Source organism: Rhipicephalus microplus, chromosome 8 (genome assembly GCF_043290135.1).
Source record: "Rhipicephalus microplus isolate Deutch F79 chromosome 8, USDA_Rmic, whole genome shotgun sequence".
Taxonomy (NCBI): domain Eukaryota; kingdom Metazoa; phylum Arthropoda; class Arachnida; order Ixodida; family Ixodidae; genus Rhipicephalus; species Rhipicephalus microplus.
Window position 1 is genome coordinate 29,603,258 of NC_134707.1, and position 16,870 is coordinate 29,620,127.

General features: G+C 46.5%; 1 protein-coding gene across 1 annotated transcript in view; it reads left to right on the forward strand.

Annotated features, from left to right (window-relative positions):
* Positions 1-7,985, forward strand: part of LOC119165285 (lipase member J) — a 34,808-nt gene extending 26,823 nt beyond the window's left edge. The window contains exons 8-9 of the mRNA XM_037417466.2: positions 293-361; positions 7,699-7,985. Of these exons, the coding sequence (XP_037273363.2) occupies positions 293-361; positions 7,699-7,953 (324 nt within the window). The 3' untranslated portion in view covers positions 7,954-7,985. The remainder of the gene's footprint in view (positions 1-292; positions 362-7,698) is intronic.
* The last annotated feature ends 8,885 nt before the right edge of the window (positions 7,986-16,870 follow it).

The window sequence follows — 16,870 nt, forward strand, 5'->3', positions numbered from 1 at the left end:
AGGACAATAATTCTAGTTATGCTAATCCGACTTGATATGCGCTTCCATTATCTTTGCCAATGCTTTTTCGAAGAAAAATTTGAGATATGAGTTCAAAGAAAAATTACACTTTTTTAACACAAAACTATAAAAGCGAAACGATTAAAGAGTTCTGGTTTCGGACAAACGTAACCAGTGATCGTGAAAAATAATAAACAGAGTAAGTAACCCACTGATGAACACCAGCGTCGCTCAATTCAGTTTCGCTAGTCTACCATCTGTACGAAGTGCTTGAGCGGCAATTTTGTTACAGGTGTTCCGTGCGAAAAATCTTGTGAGATTCGACTACGGTGAGACGAAGAATAAAGAACTATATGGGCAGGTACGTGCTCAGTTCATTAATTCATATTTTTCATATGTAGCCGTTAGCCAGCCGTCCGCCATATATTCAGTTGCTTCTCAGAAACTGGTGTTATTTATTAGCTAAGTGTAACATTTAATAAATACTCGTAATAACTGGGTTCATAATAAAGAGGTAGCGGCTTATCGCCAGTCAATTTTATTGCCAAATAATACTGATTGTCGGCCTAGTTGGTACTTGCCTACTGACATGCTTTGGCCGCAAATAACACAAACACAAAGTAAAGAAACACTCAACGAAAAGCACAAGCGGCACTTCCAACTAAAGTATCGGGCGCAAATCCAGACTTAAGTAACAACATACAGACATGCCCGACTATAATATTTGGAAGTGCCACTTGTGCTTGTCGTTGAGTGTTTCTTTACTTTGTGTTATTTGCGTCCAAAGCATGCCAGTATTGCCAAACACAAATACCCGCGAGGCACAAGCGTGCCGTGTCGTAGTTGCGCAAAAAACAGATGGGAGTGGAAAATAAGACAAAAAAAACGGGTGCTAACTATCATTTCAACATATGTACCAACAAGCAAGTCATTTAGGTCACGTTGAAGAAACCCACGGGATAGAATTGCCGGTTTCATGCTACGTGAAGAGCAGTTTGCTTTTTATGTAGTTATTAGGACAACTAAAGACAGTCCAGTGGTTTTTCGTTGACCTTTTCCCGACTGTCGTCGCAACAAAAGAGTTAAAAATCTGCCGGTCGACTTAAAATACGCAAACTTTCTTGGACAGAGCCACACATCCATGTGCAAAAACGCCCACTCCTAGCTGTCGCACACACCAAGACAGCTTGTCAGAAATGTCCACCGCTACCGATGAAAAGTTCTAGGGAACAAGAGTTTAGAAGAGTTTGCTTTTAATTAACAATCTCAAAGCTTGCTTACGTCTATCTGCAAAAAGTAATCCTTTTAGGCAACAGTTTAGGTCACCTCTCGGGCTGCCTCATAGGTTCAACATTAGGTCATGTCATTGTTAGGGCATGCATTGACGAGGCATTCGTGCTAGTCGCGTATCTCCCTACTCTAGAGGAGACGCAGGGGGCGCCGACCAGTGCGGACGCGAGAAGATCGGCTCCCGTTTCTGTTAATGTTTTCGTTAGGATTTTTGTGGTGCCTGTGCTCGAGCTGCGTTTCATTCGACGCAGTTTCTTCTGAGGATCACGTCGATACCAGACTTTTTTCGGTGAGTGGTTCTTTTGCCGAATTATTTGAACTTTTCTTGTAGAACGCGCCGCGGCTTGGCTAACCCTACCGGGCTCAGCCTAGCGTCGACGGCGAGGGGCGGGAGAAAAGGGGCAACATGCCCGAAGTAGAGATGGTGGAAGGAGAGGAAATCTCTCACGAAGAAGTCAATCGCCCGGGTTGGACGACAGCGCTGGGCAGGAACAAAAAAGCTCGTGTAGAAACGCCAGTTTCCGCGGGCAACGCATCACATGTGGGCTCGAAGGGAGGCCGCCGCACGGCAGCCCCGCAAGGTGCAATGAAGCGCCTCGCAGCTGCATCGAGGCTCCCCCGGCTGCCGAGGGACCACATACGAATTATCGTCAGGTCGAGGGACGGACTTGACGTCAGAAAAGTAAGCCAAATTGGGCTCGCACAGGCTATTGCCATGGCGGCTGCTCTTGCCCCGGCAGAGACGGAAGGGGACATCGTTTGCCCAAACATCGCCCAGAACATTCTCGTAGTTTCCACACCGGAGCAGAAGAACGCAAACGCCTACGCCGCGATCCAACAGATTCGGATAAGCGAAGGAATGTACCATGTGGCGGCATATGTCGCGGCCCCCGATAACACCTGTAAAGGAGTCATACGAGGAGTGGACACTGACATCAGCGAGGCCCAGCTCCAAACGATGATCGTCAACCAGTGAAATCCGAAGGCCCTAGAAGCCAAAAGGATCAAGAACACCACCACTGTGGTAGTGCTTTTCGACGGCATGAAGGCACCAAACTATGTCATATGCGGCGTCAGCATGCTGCGCTGCACGCTCTACAAGCGCCAAACTGACGTGTGCTACGCGTGTGGAGGTCTTGGTCACAGGGCCGATGTTTGCCCCAACCCCAACAAGAGGGTGTGCAGGGGCTGTGGGCTTGTGTCTCCACCCGACGATCACCAGTGCTCGCCAAAATGTGCCCTTTGCGGAGGCCCACATCCGACGGCGGACAGAACGTGCAAAGAACGCTTTCAAGTTCCTTACGTCGTGCGACGGAGAAGACGACGGCGCCGAAAGCGCGTCAAAAAGTCTCAGCAACAGCTGGCCGAAGCGGATCGGTCAAGGGATTCCAGCGTGGCAAGTGCTCCCAGGCAGGGGCGTTCCGTCACGCCGGCTGGCCGCCGGCGCGACCACTCCAGGGGCCGCGCTCGCACCAAAGGGCACTCTTGCTCCCGGGTACGAATCCAGGAAGTACCTACCTGGGCGGATCGAGCCAAGCCGAAGCCAGCGGCGCCGCCACCAGAGGTAACGCAGGTACCATTGCCAGAGCATAGGGAAGACCCCAGGGTAGCTAAGTTGATCCAAGAGAATGCTTGCCTTAAGGCAGAGATTCAACAGCTGAGGGCTGACCTTGAGTCGTTCCGCAAACATTACTCCTCGCAGGGTGAGAGACAACAGATTCCCCCACCAGGGGACGTGCAGGCGCGCTCGGGAAAACGTAGGGCTTCACCCCCCCAAGGGGAGTGGGATGCTATGGAGACAGAATCCAACAGCAAGGCTCTAGAAAGCATGCAGCAATCGATTAAACAACTGGCTGATAGCATGACTACCCTACTGAAAAGGGTGTCGTCTCTTGAAGGTACACAGGCAGTGCTAGCTACGGGTAGCTCGCCTCCGAAAGGCCCGAACAGGGCACAGTCGCCTGCAGGCGCGGTAACAGCCAACCCGACAGGAGATTGGCCGTCTCAGAACAGTAATTCTGGCGGACAACACTAATGAACTGGTCGTGTGGCAGTGGAACTGTGCCAGTTTCAAAAGGCGCAGGGCTCCACTGCTGCACTTTATTGCTTCTCAGGCGGTCAAACCGCACGTAATTATGTTACAGGAAACTCTCGGTGATGCGCTAACTTTCCCGGGCTATCGAGTCGTCTCGGTGCGCGAGCAAGGGAAGCGCGGTTTGGCAACCTTCGTCGCAAAAAAGTGCTCCCTTCATGAACACAAACTACAGCTTGGCAACAGCAAGGCTGAGGTCATTATCCTCGAAATAATCCCCAACAGCTGGCTCAAGAACAGCGTATTCCTCCTGAATGTGTACAGCTCACCGTCGGACAAGCGGCAGGGGTTCACTTCCATCATGGCAAAAGCGGTGGCTCTGGCCAGGGGAGCCCCCATCGTGGTAGCAGGAGACTTTAATGCTCCGCACGACGCTTGGGGATACGCCAGGCAGTCCCCCAAAGGCAACAACCTCCTAAAGGCCGTATATAGCTGTTCTCTTGAATTGATTACGGACCCGCAATACCCGACAAGAATTGGCACATCGGTGGTCCGAGACACAACTCCAGACTTGGCGTTCGTCAAGAACGTCGCCGGAACAAGGTGGCAAAATTTGCAAGAGAATCTAGGTAGCGACCACTTCATAGTGGCTATTACCCTAGCAGTCAATGCAGCTCCCCCCAGGGAATTTAAAGTAACGGACTGGGATGCCTTTCGTAAATAGCGGAAGGAGGACCAGGATGAATACGACAGCTTAGACAGCCCCTTTGCAAAGCTCAAGCAGGATGCTAATGCTGCGACCAAGGTTGTCAAAACGAACCTGAGGGTTGATCGAATGGATGCACGCCTCGCGCATCTCTTAGAGGCTAAGAATTCCATCCTGTCCCGGTGGAGGACGCAAAGGCTCAATCGCAGACTTCGAAAGAAAATTGCGCAACTCAATCGCGAGATTGAAGCCTACTCTATTGAACTCTTCAAACAGCAGTGGAATGAAGTATGTTCTTCGGTTGACGGACAGATGAGAGTGGGGGCCAAATGGAACCTCCTCAAACAATTACTTGATGAGTCACAGTCGAAGGGAAATCAGCGATTGGCTATTGACAGAATCGTTCACAACCAAAAAGCGAAGGGAGTGTCCGAAAAGGCCCTCCTGAAGAGGTTAGCGGACAGCTATCTTCCGCTGGGCCCTTCTGGCGATGCGGACTATCCGCATTACAGGGGTGGAATGGTGGCGGAGCTGGACGCACTTTCACTGAACCAGAAATCTGGAAGGTCATCCACGAGCTCAACGGGCGCTCTGCACCGGGTCCGGATGGAATCTCAAATAAGCTCTTACGTAACTTGGATGGCAAATCCATCGAGAAGCTTACCGAGGAAGTCAACAAAATCTGGGAGACGGGGCACGTCCCCGAATCCTGGAAGACAGCTTCGGTAGCGCTCATCCCAAAGCCAGGCAAACCTCTGGCTTTGGAGAACATGCGACCCATCTCGCTTATGTCCTGCGTAGGCAAGGTGGCCGAACATGCGATTCACCATCGGGTATCCGAGTACATAGAAAGCAGAGAGCTATTTCCACACAATATGGTAGGATTCAGACCTGCACTATCCACACAGGACGTGATGCTCCTTATCAAAAGACAAATCATTGACAACAACACCAGGGATACTAGAGGCATCCTAGCTCTAGACCTAGCCAAAGCTTTTGATAATATCTCGCACAAGTTTGTGCTTGAGGCAATTTCGGTTATGGGTCTAGGACAACGGTTCCACGCATACGTTAAGTCTTTTCTCAGGGATCGCAGGGCTACCATTAGGATCGGTCAAATCCAATCTACGGAATTTACCTTGGGAGCGAGAGCCACCCCACAGGGGGCAGTTATCTCTCCTCTACTCTTCAATATTGCCATGAAGGGCCTCTCGGAGCGACTCGCTACGGTGCGCGGGGTTAACCATGCTCTCTACGCGGACGATATCACCGTGTGGTGCATGGGAGGGTCCGACGCCGAAGTAGAGCAGGCGCTTCAAGAGGCATTAGACATCACGGAGAACTTTCTAGTCGGTTCGGGCCTGAGCCTGTCATCGGCAAAGTCTGAGTTACTACTATACAGACCCACCCGACAAGGACTGAGGAACCTCACTCCTTTAAAACAGATTCCCATAGCTTTATACACACGGGATGGGCAGAAAATACCCAGGGTGGACTCCATCAGGGTCCTCGGACTCCTGCTAGAGTCCAAGGGGGGCAACTCACGAACTATAGCCCGCATCAGCTCCAAGACGGAGAACATGCTTAGGCTCATACTCAGGGTCTCGAACCGCAGGGGTGGGCTGAGCGAGAGCAATCTCCTTCGGCTGTATCATGCATTTCTCATGAGCCACATTAATTATGTCGCTTCGGCGTTGCGCTGGTCCAAAAGAGAAGAGGCAAGAATTGATACACTAATGCGCAACAGCATAAGGCGAGTTCTAGGCTTGCCTATCCACACTAGCACCGAGAAGCTCCTACAATTGGGCATGCATAACTCCCTCTCGGAGGTGATCGAGGCCCAGCAGATGGCTCAGGTCGTGCGACTATCGTCCTCGAGGGCTGGTAGGCGCATCCTGGAATCCATAGGCTGCGGTCCTACGGAGACTAACCAGCGTAATGTAACACTACCACCCTCGATCAGAGGCACGTTTTCGGTAGCTCCACTTCCAAGAAATGTCCACCCACAATACAATGTAGGGCGCCGCATAGCTCGGGCCCGTTCCTTATTAAAATCAGTTGCAAACAGACCGCATCTCGCGACCTTTGTCGATGCAGCCCAGTACGGGCATTCGGATCGCTTCGCAGTGGTCGCGGTCGATCATAGTGGCACACTCCTATGCTCTGCCTCGGTTAGAAAGGTTTCGGCAATGGTGGCTGAGCAAATCGCCATCGCCATAGCAATGAAGGATCCATCGCGTCCTAATGTCTTTACAGATTCGCGTTCCGCAGCTAGGGCTTTCGCCTCGGGCTCGATCTCGCGTGAGGCAGCGGCCATCCTCGGTTGTGAGGGGGCTGCCGGGTTTCACACCATAACATGGTTCCCGGCCCACATGGGGGCCAACGTACATCCTGATGTCCCCAACGCCAATGAGTTTGCCCATGACCGTGCGCGAGGTATCGCTCACCGCGGCGGTCCCGTCGGATTCGCAGGCGGGGACGCCGGAAGATACAGGGACTCGCTACTCACTTTCCACGAGATCATGACTCATTATCATCTATCTCGGAGGGCTTTTCCACTTCCTCATCCTAAACTTACGCGACCGCAATCATCGGCCTACAGGATGCTCCAAACGGGGTCTTTCCCTTCGCGAGGCAGGTTCAGTCATTTTTCGCCCAACATCGAGCCGCATTGTCCGGACTGCGGAGAGGCGTATTGCTCATTACCTCATATGCTCTGGCAATGTCCTGCGTTACGTGACGCAGAGTTCAACAAAGAAGAGGACTGGGAGGAAGCCCTTAACAGCGGCGCCCTTAACCTCTTGGTTCAACTTCGGGCTGTCCAGAGGGCCTGCGAGAGGGCGGAGGGCCACGGTCTTCCGGTCCCTACGTGGGAGCGGCCCGCGACTGCTACGGATTCCCCCTAAACGGGGCCGTTACAACGCAGTTCCTCAGGACCTGAATAAAGTTCTTTGTCTGTCTGTCTGTCTGTCCCTACTCTAGTTTTGCTGCAATGAACATTAGACCTCCGCTACACCAATACGACGTCACTCTCACGATTTTAATCCTTATATGTTTTAGGCCGCTTCCGGGCGTCGTATTTTCAGGCTCCTTACAGCCGCAAAACATTATCATAGTTAATTTCTCATACATATCACCTCAAATCGTGGACGATTGCTATTCTACCATAATTGTACATGGTGCTCGGTGGCCGAACGTGGCTCTTGCATCATTCAAACTCATATATCAACATCATCAGTGTTATATCAACATCATCAGCTCGTTCTGACTGGCAGCTATCCCGCCCATAACCTATTTTTTTTCTTCGCACACAAAATTCACCCCTCTGCTGCGGCTATGAAATGTATCATTTTCTCTTATATCTCCATCGCGCATGGTATTAGAACGAGTTCATGTTTTAAAACATAAAAACTAAGATTGTCACAGCTGTAACATGCAACCACTCTGTTCTTGTGCTGAATAAACATACCCTTTGCGTCCTGTTTGCATGCGTACGTCATCTTCACTTGTATATATTTAACTATAATGCTTTCTGTTTATAATTCTATATGCATATGTACATGTATCTTGGGTATCGCCCTCCTTACTCAATGCCCCTCCCCCCCCCCCTCCCAGGGGACTGTAGTGTACCTTGAAATGAATAAATAAAAATAAATACGCGTCCTTACAGGCCGATCCACCACCATATCCGTTGGAGAACATTAGAGTGCCTTTTGCAATCTACCAAGGAAAGGGTGACATCTTCGCCGATCCACAAGACGTGCAAGACCTTGCCGGGCGACTTCAAAAAGTCCTCGTGAGGAGGAAGATAATGCCGGATCCGGATTTCGGTCACCTGGACTTCATCTTCGGCTACAATGCGAGAGACTTCCTCCACCATGACATGATAGACCTTGTCTCGAACTATACAACCAACGACTCATGAATAAACGCCATATAGACGTGGTTCAGCTCTTCCTCGAGTCCACTTTCTATAACGGTGTCTTCTTGGACACTCTATGTGCTCAGTCTTTGAAAGGGCGCCAAAGAGAAACAATGAGCTGTTCTATAAGGTGCACTCTAAAAATTATGGTGTCATAAGTTTCGCTGCTATAAGTTCATTATTAGCGTAGAAAATCAAGGCTGAAGTTTGACTTTTTAAAATTTCGCGCCGTAATCTACACGCGTGACGTAGGAAATTCCACAATGTATTTTCCTATATTCTCGACATTGTCTCGATTAAATTTATTGAGACTTCGTAAGCTAAGTTTATGGCACCCACATATTGCACTGTACCTGAATTTTGTCCACTAGAAGCCCAACTTTATTTGCCCAACGGTTGTTGCTGCGCCCGGGGCTAGGCTGCCAGCGACACATCGTTCGAGGAACATCTTTTGAGGTCCTCAGCGACGGCCCTGGCCTGCTGGACTTCCCACACCTGGTCATCAAGGGAATCGCAGTAAAACGTCGAAAAACCGAAAGATTGAAGCTCTCTTAAGTTTAAGGTGTTCATTTTGTCAGAAAAATGAAATAAAAGTGAATTATCAGCATTCGATGCAACCTCGAAAAGTTCAATTTAGGCTTTCTGTTTTTTATCAAAGATCGTGCACCAAGGCTCGGACACAGAAGTTCGCCATTTAATATTGAAGAATGGCCTGCATAATGTACACAACAACTTTTACACCGTCTTATCATGCCGTGGCAGAATAGCCGAGTCGGTAAGGTGGTAACATCTAAACGGAAAGGTCACTGGTTCAAATCCCGGTGCCAGTAGGGTGAAAAAAAAAAAACAAGGCGATGCAGTGAATGGCGCCAATACACCTAAATGCGTTGTTTGTTTTTATATTTGACCTGCAAAACATTGTGCAGAGCAAGTTCTAATTTGTGTATTCTGTGTCGAGGCAGTAGCCCGGTGCATATGGTGTTCAGCTCATAACCAAAAGGTTGATGGTTCGAAATACAGAGCGGAAAGTGCCTGAACACCAGAATATCATTCATATCCATAGGTATCAACCCTGAAATGCCTGCAATGCCGCACACTAAAAGTGAAATACGGATTGGTACTCCGCAGTTGTGGCTTACACGCCTGAAAAAAAAAAATGTGGTATCAAATAAAATGATGCTTTTATTTTTTTTCGTGAAAAAAGCATTTTTTTTTTTGCAAAAGTAGGGGCCACGAGCTACGGCGGCTCTGGACTTGCCGAAGGTCCAGGGTACCCAATAGCCGCCATGTAGCTCAAGCAACCCCCCCGAGCATGACAAGCCTCACCGTGCCGTAGCACAACTGCGAGGCGCTCGCGTTAACCCCGAGAAATCCCCAGGGCGAGGGGTGTACCACTGTGGATTGAGCCAGGTCCGGGTAACACATCCCTCTTGCCTTTGAATCCGGTGGCTTTCCGGCCGGTAACCGGTACGGCATTGAACCCGGCACCTCCCACATTGGAAGCAGACGCTCATACCATTATGCTACCTCTGTGGTGGGAACTTCAGTGACAAATAATCTGTCACTTTCAACAATGTGCGAATAAACTTCCGAAAATAAAACTTTGAAAGCTCTAAGAACACTTCTTAGACATGAGCACTCAAGCGGGATTCGAACCACTGCTATTTCGATTGTGAGACGAACACCTTACCGCTGTGCTACTGCCACGGCTTGATAAAATGGTGTGAAAGTTGGTCCAAAGGCTTTAGTGTTGCCATTCTTTCTCAAAATCATGCCAAATACAAATGATTTGAAACGCGTCAAAACGTCAGAAAATTGAAATATAGAAGCTCTCCGAAGGCTAAAAAGTCCTCAATTTGTCTCAAAAGGGCCCTAAAAACGATTTATCAGCAATTGATGCAACCTTGAAAAATCGAAAATTTCCAAAGGCTATAGTCTTGCCATTTTTTCTCAAAATCATGGCAGCTATAAATGATTTAAAACGCGTTAAAACATCGAATACGGCAAAGATAGAAGCTCTCCGAAGGCTAAAAAGTCCTCAATTTGTCTCAAAAGGGCCCTAAAAACGAGTTATCAGCATTCGACACAACCTTGAAAAATAAAAAATTTCTAAAGGTTATAGTCTTGCCATTTTTTCTCAAAATCATGGCATCAATAAGTGATTTAAAACACGTTAAAACGACGAAAAGGCGAAAAATAGAAGCTCTCCGAAGGCTATAAAGTCGTCAATTTGTCTGAAAAAGGACCTAAAAACCATTTATCAGCATTTGATGCAACCTTGAAAACTTGAAAATTTTCAAAGGCTATAGTCTTGGCATTTTTTCTCAAAATCAAGGCCACTCTAAATGATCTAAAACGCGTTAAAACTTCGGAAAGCCGAATGATTGAAGCTCTCCGAAGGCTATAAGCTCTTCATTTTGTCAGAAAATTGCCATAAAAGTGAATTATCAGCATTCGATGCAACCTCGAAAAGTTCAATTTAGGCTTTCTGTTTTTTATCAAAGATCGTGCACCAAGGCTCGGACACAGAAGTTCGCCATTTAATATTGAAGAATGGCCTGCATAATGTACACAACAACTTTTACACCGTCTTATCATGCCGTGGCAGAATAGCCGAGTCGGTAAGGTGGTAACATCTAAACGGAAAGGTCACTGGTTCAAATCCCGGTGCCAGTAGGGTGAAAAAAAAAAACAAGGCGATGCAGTGAATGGCGCCAATACACCTAAATGCGTTGTTTGTTTTTATATTTGACCTGCAAAACATTGTGCAGAGCAAGTTCTAATTTGTGTATTCTGTGTCGAGGCAGTAGCCCAGTGCATATGGTGTTCAGCTCATAACCAAAAGGTTGATGGTTCGAAATACAGAGCGGAAAGTGCCTGAACACCAGAATATCATTCATATCCATAGGTATCAACCCTGAAATGCCTGCAATGCCGCACACTAAAAGTGAAATACGGATTGGTACTCCGCAGTTGTGGCTTACACGCCTGAAAAAAAAAAATGTGGTATCAAATAAAATGATGCTTTTATTTTTTTTCGTGAAAAAAGCATTTTTTTTTTTTTTGCAAAAGTAGGGGCCACGAGCTACGGCGGCTCTGGACTTGCCGAAGGTCCAGGGTACCCAATAGCCGCCATGTAGCTCAAGCAACCCCCCCGAGCATGACAAGCCTCACCGTGCCGTAGCACAACTGCGAGGCGCTCGCGTTAACCCCGAGAAATCCCCAGGGCGAGGGGTGTACCACTGTGGATTGAGCCAGGTCCGGGTAACACATCCCTCTTGCCTTTGAATCCGGTGGCTTTCCGGCCGGTAACCGGTACGGCATTGAACCCGGCACCTCCCACATTGGAAGCAGACGCTCATACCATTATGCTACCTCTGTGGTGGGAACTTCAGTGACAAATAATCTGTCACTTTCAACAATGTGCAAATAAACTTCCGAAAATAAAACTTTAAAAGCTTTAAGAACACTTCTCAGAAATGAGTACTCAAGCGGGATTCGAACCACTGCTTTTCCGATTGTGAGCCGAACACTTTACCGCTGTGCTACTGCCACGGCTTGATAAGATGGTGTGAAAGTTGGTCCAAAGGCTGTATGTAGTGTTGCCATTTTTTTTAAAATCATGCCAAATACAAATGATTTGAAACGCGTCAAAACGTCAGAAAATTGAAATATAGAAGCTCTCCGAAGGCTAAAAAGTCCTCAATTTGTCTCAAAAGGGCCCTAAAAACGATTTATCAGCAATTGATGCAACCTTGAAAATTCGAAAATTTCCAAAGGCGTCTTGCCATTTTTTCTCAAAATCATGGCAGCTATAAATGATTTAAAACGCGTTAAAACATCGAATACGGCAAAGATAGAAGCTCTCCGAAGGCTAAAAAGTCCTCAATTTGTCTCAAAAGGGCCCTAAAAACGAGTTATCAGCATTCGACACAACCTTGAAAAATAAAAAATTTCTAAAGGTTATAGTCTTGCCATTTTTTCTCAAAATCATGGCATCAATAAGGGATTTAAAACACGTTAAAACGACGAAAAGGCGAAAAATAGAAGCTCTCCGAAGGCTATAAAGTCGTCAATTTGTCTGAAAAAGGACCTAAAAACCATTTATCAGCATTTGATGCAACCTTGAAAACTTGAAAATTTTCAAAGGCTATAGTCTTGGCATTTTTTCTCAAAATCAAGGCCACTCTAAATGATCTAAAACGCGTTAAAACTTCGGAAAGCCGAATGATTGAAGCTCTCCGAAGGCTATAAGCTCTTCATTTTGTCAGAAAATTGCCATAAAAGTGAATTATCAGCATTCGATGCAACCTCGAAAAGTTCAATTTAGGCTTTCTGTTTTTTATCAAAGATCGTGCACCAAGGCTCGGACACAGAAGTTCGCCATTTAATATTGAAGAATGGCCTGCATAATGTACACAACAACTTTTACACCGTCTTATCATGCCGTGGCAGAATAGCCGAGTCGGTAAGGTGGTAACATCTAAACGGAAAGGTCACTGGTTCAAATCCCGGTGCCAGTAGGGTGAAAAAAAAAAAAAAACAAGGCGATGCAGTGAATGGCGCCAATACACCTAAATGCGTTGTTTGTTTTTATATTTGACCTGCAAAACATTGTGCAGAGCAAGTTCTAATTTGTGTATTCTGTGTCGAGGCAGTAGCCCAGTGCATATGGTGTTCAGCTCATAACCAAAAGGTTGATGGTTCGAAATACAGAGCGGAAAGTGCCTGAACACCAGAATATCATTCATATCCATAGGTATCAACCCTGAAATGCCTGCAATGCCGCACACTAAAAGTGAAATACGGATTGGTACTCCGCAGTTGTGGCTTACACGCCTGAAAAAAAAAAAATGTGGTATCAAATAAAATGATGCTTTTATTTTTTTTCGTGAAAAAAGCATTTTTTTTTTTTTGCAAAAGTAGGGGCCACGAGCTACGGCGGCTCTGGACTTGCCGAAGGTCCAGGGTACCCAATAGCCGCCATGTAGCTCAAGCAACCCCCCCGAGCATGACAAGCCTCACCGTGCCGTAGCACAACTGCGAGGCGCTCGCGTTAACCCCGAGAAATCCCCAGGGCGAGGGGTGTACCACTGTGGATTGAGCCAGGTCCGGGTAACACATCCCTCTTGCCTTTGAATCCGGTGGCTTTCCGGCCGGTAACCGGTACGGCATTGAACCCGGCACCTCCCACATTGGAAGCAGACGCTCATACCATTATGCTACCTCTGTGGTGGGAACTTCAGTGACAAATAATCTGTCACTTTCAACAATGTGCGAATAAACTTCCGAAAATAAAACTTTGAAAGCTCTAAGAACACTTCTTAGACATGAGCACTCAAGCGGGATTCGAACCACTGCTATTTCGATTGTGAGACGAACACCTTACCGCTGTGCTACTGCCACGGCTTGATAAAATGGTGTAAAAGTTGGTCCAAAGGCTTTAGTGTTGCCATTCTTTCTCAAAATCATGCCAAATACAAATGATTTGAAACGCGTCAAAACGTCAGAAAATCGAAATATAGAAGCTCTCCGAAGGCTAAAATGTCCTCAATTTGTCTCAAAAGGGCCCTAAAAACGATTTATCAGCTATTGATGCAACCTTGAAAAATCGAAATTTCCTTTCTTTCTCAAAATCATGGCAGCTATAAATGATTTAAAACGCGTTAAAACATCGAATATGGCAAAGATAGAAGCTCTCCGAAGGCTAAAAAGTCCTCAATTTGTCTCAAAAGGGCCCTAAAAACGAGTTATCACCATTCGACACAACCTTGAAAAATAAAAAATTTCTAAAGGTTATAGTCTTGCCATTTTTTCTCAAAATCATGGCATCAATAAGTGATTTAAAACACGTTAAAACGACGAAAAGGCGAAAAATAGAAGCTCTCCGAAGGCTATAAAGTCGTCAATTTGTCTGAAAAAGGACCTAAAAACCATTTATCAGCATTTGATGCAACCTTGAAAACTTGAAAATTTTCAAAGGCTATATTCTTGGCATTTTTTCTCAAAATCAAGGCCACTCTAAATGATCTAAGACGCCTTAAAACTTCGGAAAGCCGAATGATTGAAGCTCTCCGAAGGCTATAAGCTCTTCATTTTGTCAGAAAATTGCCATAAAAGTGAATTATCAGCATTCGATGCAACCTCGAAAAGTTCAATTTAGGCTTTCTGTTTTTTATCAAAGATCGTGCACCAAGGCTCGGACACAGAAGTTCGCCATTTTATATTGAAGAATGGCCTGCATAATGTACACAACAGCTTTTACACCGTCTTATCATGCCGTGGCAGAATAGCCGAGTCGGTAAGGTGGTAAGATCTAAACGGAAAGGTCACTGGTTCAAATCCCGGTGCCAGTAGGGTGAAAAAAAAAACAAGGCGATGCGGTGAATGGCGCCAATACACCTAAATGCGTTGTTTGTTTTTATATTTGACCGGCAAAACATTGTGCAGAGCAAGTTCTAATTTGTGTATCCTGTGTCGAGGCAGTAGCCCAGTGCATATGGTGTTCAGCTCATAACCAAAAGGTTGATGGTTCGAAATACAGAGCGGAAAGTGCCCGAACACCAGAATATCATTCATATCCATAGGTATCAACCCTGAAATGCCTGCAATGCCGCACACTAAAAGTGAAATACGGATTGGTACTCCGCAGTTGTGGCTTACACGCCTGAAAAAAAAAAATGTGGTATCAAATAAAATGATGCTTTTATTTTTTTTCGTGAAAAAAGCATTTTTTTTTTTTTTGCAAAAGTAGGGGCCACGAGCTACGGCGGCTCTGGACTTGCCGAAGGTCCAGGGTACCCAATAGCCGCCATGTAGCTCAAGCAACCCCCCCGAGCATGACAAGCCTCACCGTGCCGTAGCACAACTGCGAGGCGCTCGCGTTAACCCCGAGAAATCCCCAGGGCGAGGGGTGTACCACTGTGGATTGAGCCAGGTCCGGGTAACACATCCCTCTTGCCTTTGAATCCGGTGGCTTTCCGGCCGGTAACCGGTACGGCATTGAACCCGGCACCTCCCACATTGGAAGCAGACGCTCATACCATTATGCTATCTCTGTGGTGGGAACTTCAGTGACAAATAATCTGTCACTTTCAACAATGTGCGAATAAACTTCCGAAAATAAAACTTTGAAAGCTCTAAGAACACTTCTTAGACATGAGCACTCAAGCGGGATTCGAACCACTGCTATTTCGATTGTGAGACGAACACCTTACCGCTGTGCTACTGCCACGGCTTGATAAAATGGTGTAAAAGTTGGTCCAAAGGCTTTAGTGTTGCCATTCTTTCTCAAAATCATGCCAAATACAAATGATTTGAAACGCGTCAAAACGTCAGAAAATCGAAATATAGAAGCTCTCCGAAGGCTAAAAAGTCCTCAATTTGTCTCAAAAGGGCCCTAAAAACGATTTATCAGCTATTGATGCAACCTTGAAAAATCGAAAATTTCCAAAGGCTATAGTCTTGCCTTTCTTTCTCAAAATCATGGCAGCTATAAATGATTTAAAACGCGTTAAAACATCGAATATGGCAAAGATAGAAGCTCTCCGAAGGCTAAAAAGTCCTCAATTTGTCTCAAAAGGGCCCTAAAAACGAGTTATCACCATTCGACACAACCTTGAAAAATAAAAAATTTCTAAAGGTTATAGTCTTGCCATTTTTTCTCAAAATCATGGCATCAATAAGTGATTTAAAACACGTTAAAACGACGAAAAGGCGAAAAATAGAAGCTCTCCGAAGGCTATAAAGTCGTCAATTTGTCTGAAAAAGGACCTAAAAACCATTTATCAGCATTTGATGCAACCTTGAAAACTTGAAAATTTTCAAAGGCTATAGTCTTGGCATTTTTTCTCAAAATCAAGGCCACTCTAAATGATCTAAGACGCGTTAAAACTTCGGAAAGCCGAATGATTGAAGCTCTCCGAAGGCTATAAGCTCTTCATTTTGTCAGAAAATTGCCATAAAAGTGAATTATCAGCATTCGATGCAACCTCGAAAAGTTCAATTTAGGCTTTCTGTTTTTTATCAAAGATCGTGCACCAAGGCTCGGACACAGAAGTTCGCCATTTAATATTGAAGAATGGCCTGCATAATGTACACAACAGCTTTTACACCGTCTTATCATGCCGTGGCAGAATAGCCGAGTCGGTAAGGTGGTAAGATCTAAACGGAAAGGTCACTGGTTCAAATCCCGGTGCCAGTAGGGTGAAAAAAAAAAACAAGGCGATGCGGTGAATGGCGCCAATACACCTAAATGCGTTGTTTGTTTTTATATTTGACCGGCAAAACATTGTGCAGAGCAAGTTCTAATTTGTGTATCCTGTGTCGAGGCAGTAGCCCAGTGCATATGGTGTTCAGCTCATAACCAAAAGGTTGATGGTTCGAAATACAGAGCGGAAAGGGCCGGAACACCAGAATATCATTCATATCCATAGGTATCAACCCTGAAATGCCTGCAATGCCGCACACTAAAAGTGAAATACGGATTGGTACTCCGCAGTTGTGGCTTACACGCCTGAAAAAAAAAAGTGGTATCAAATAAAATGATGCTTTTATTTTTTTTCGTGAAAAAAGCATTTTTTTTTTGCAAAAGTAGGGGCCACGAGCTACGGCGGCTCTTGACTTGCCGAAGGTTCAGGGTACCCAATAGCCGCCATGTAGCTCAAGCAACCCCCCCGAGCATGACAAGCCTCACCGTGCCGTAGCACAACTGCGAGGCGCTCGCGTTAACCCCGAGAAATCCCCAGGGCGAGGGGTTTACCACTGTGGATTGAGCCAGGTCCGGGTAACACATCCCTCTTGCCTTTGAATCCGGTGGCTTTCCGGCCGGTAACCGGTACGGCATTGAACCCGGCACCTCCCACATTGGAAGCAGACGCTCATACCATTATGCTACCTCTGTGGTGGGAACTTCAGTGAC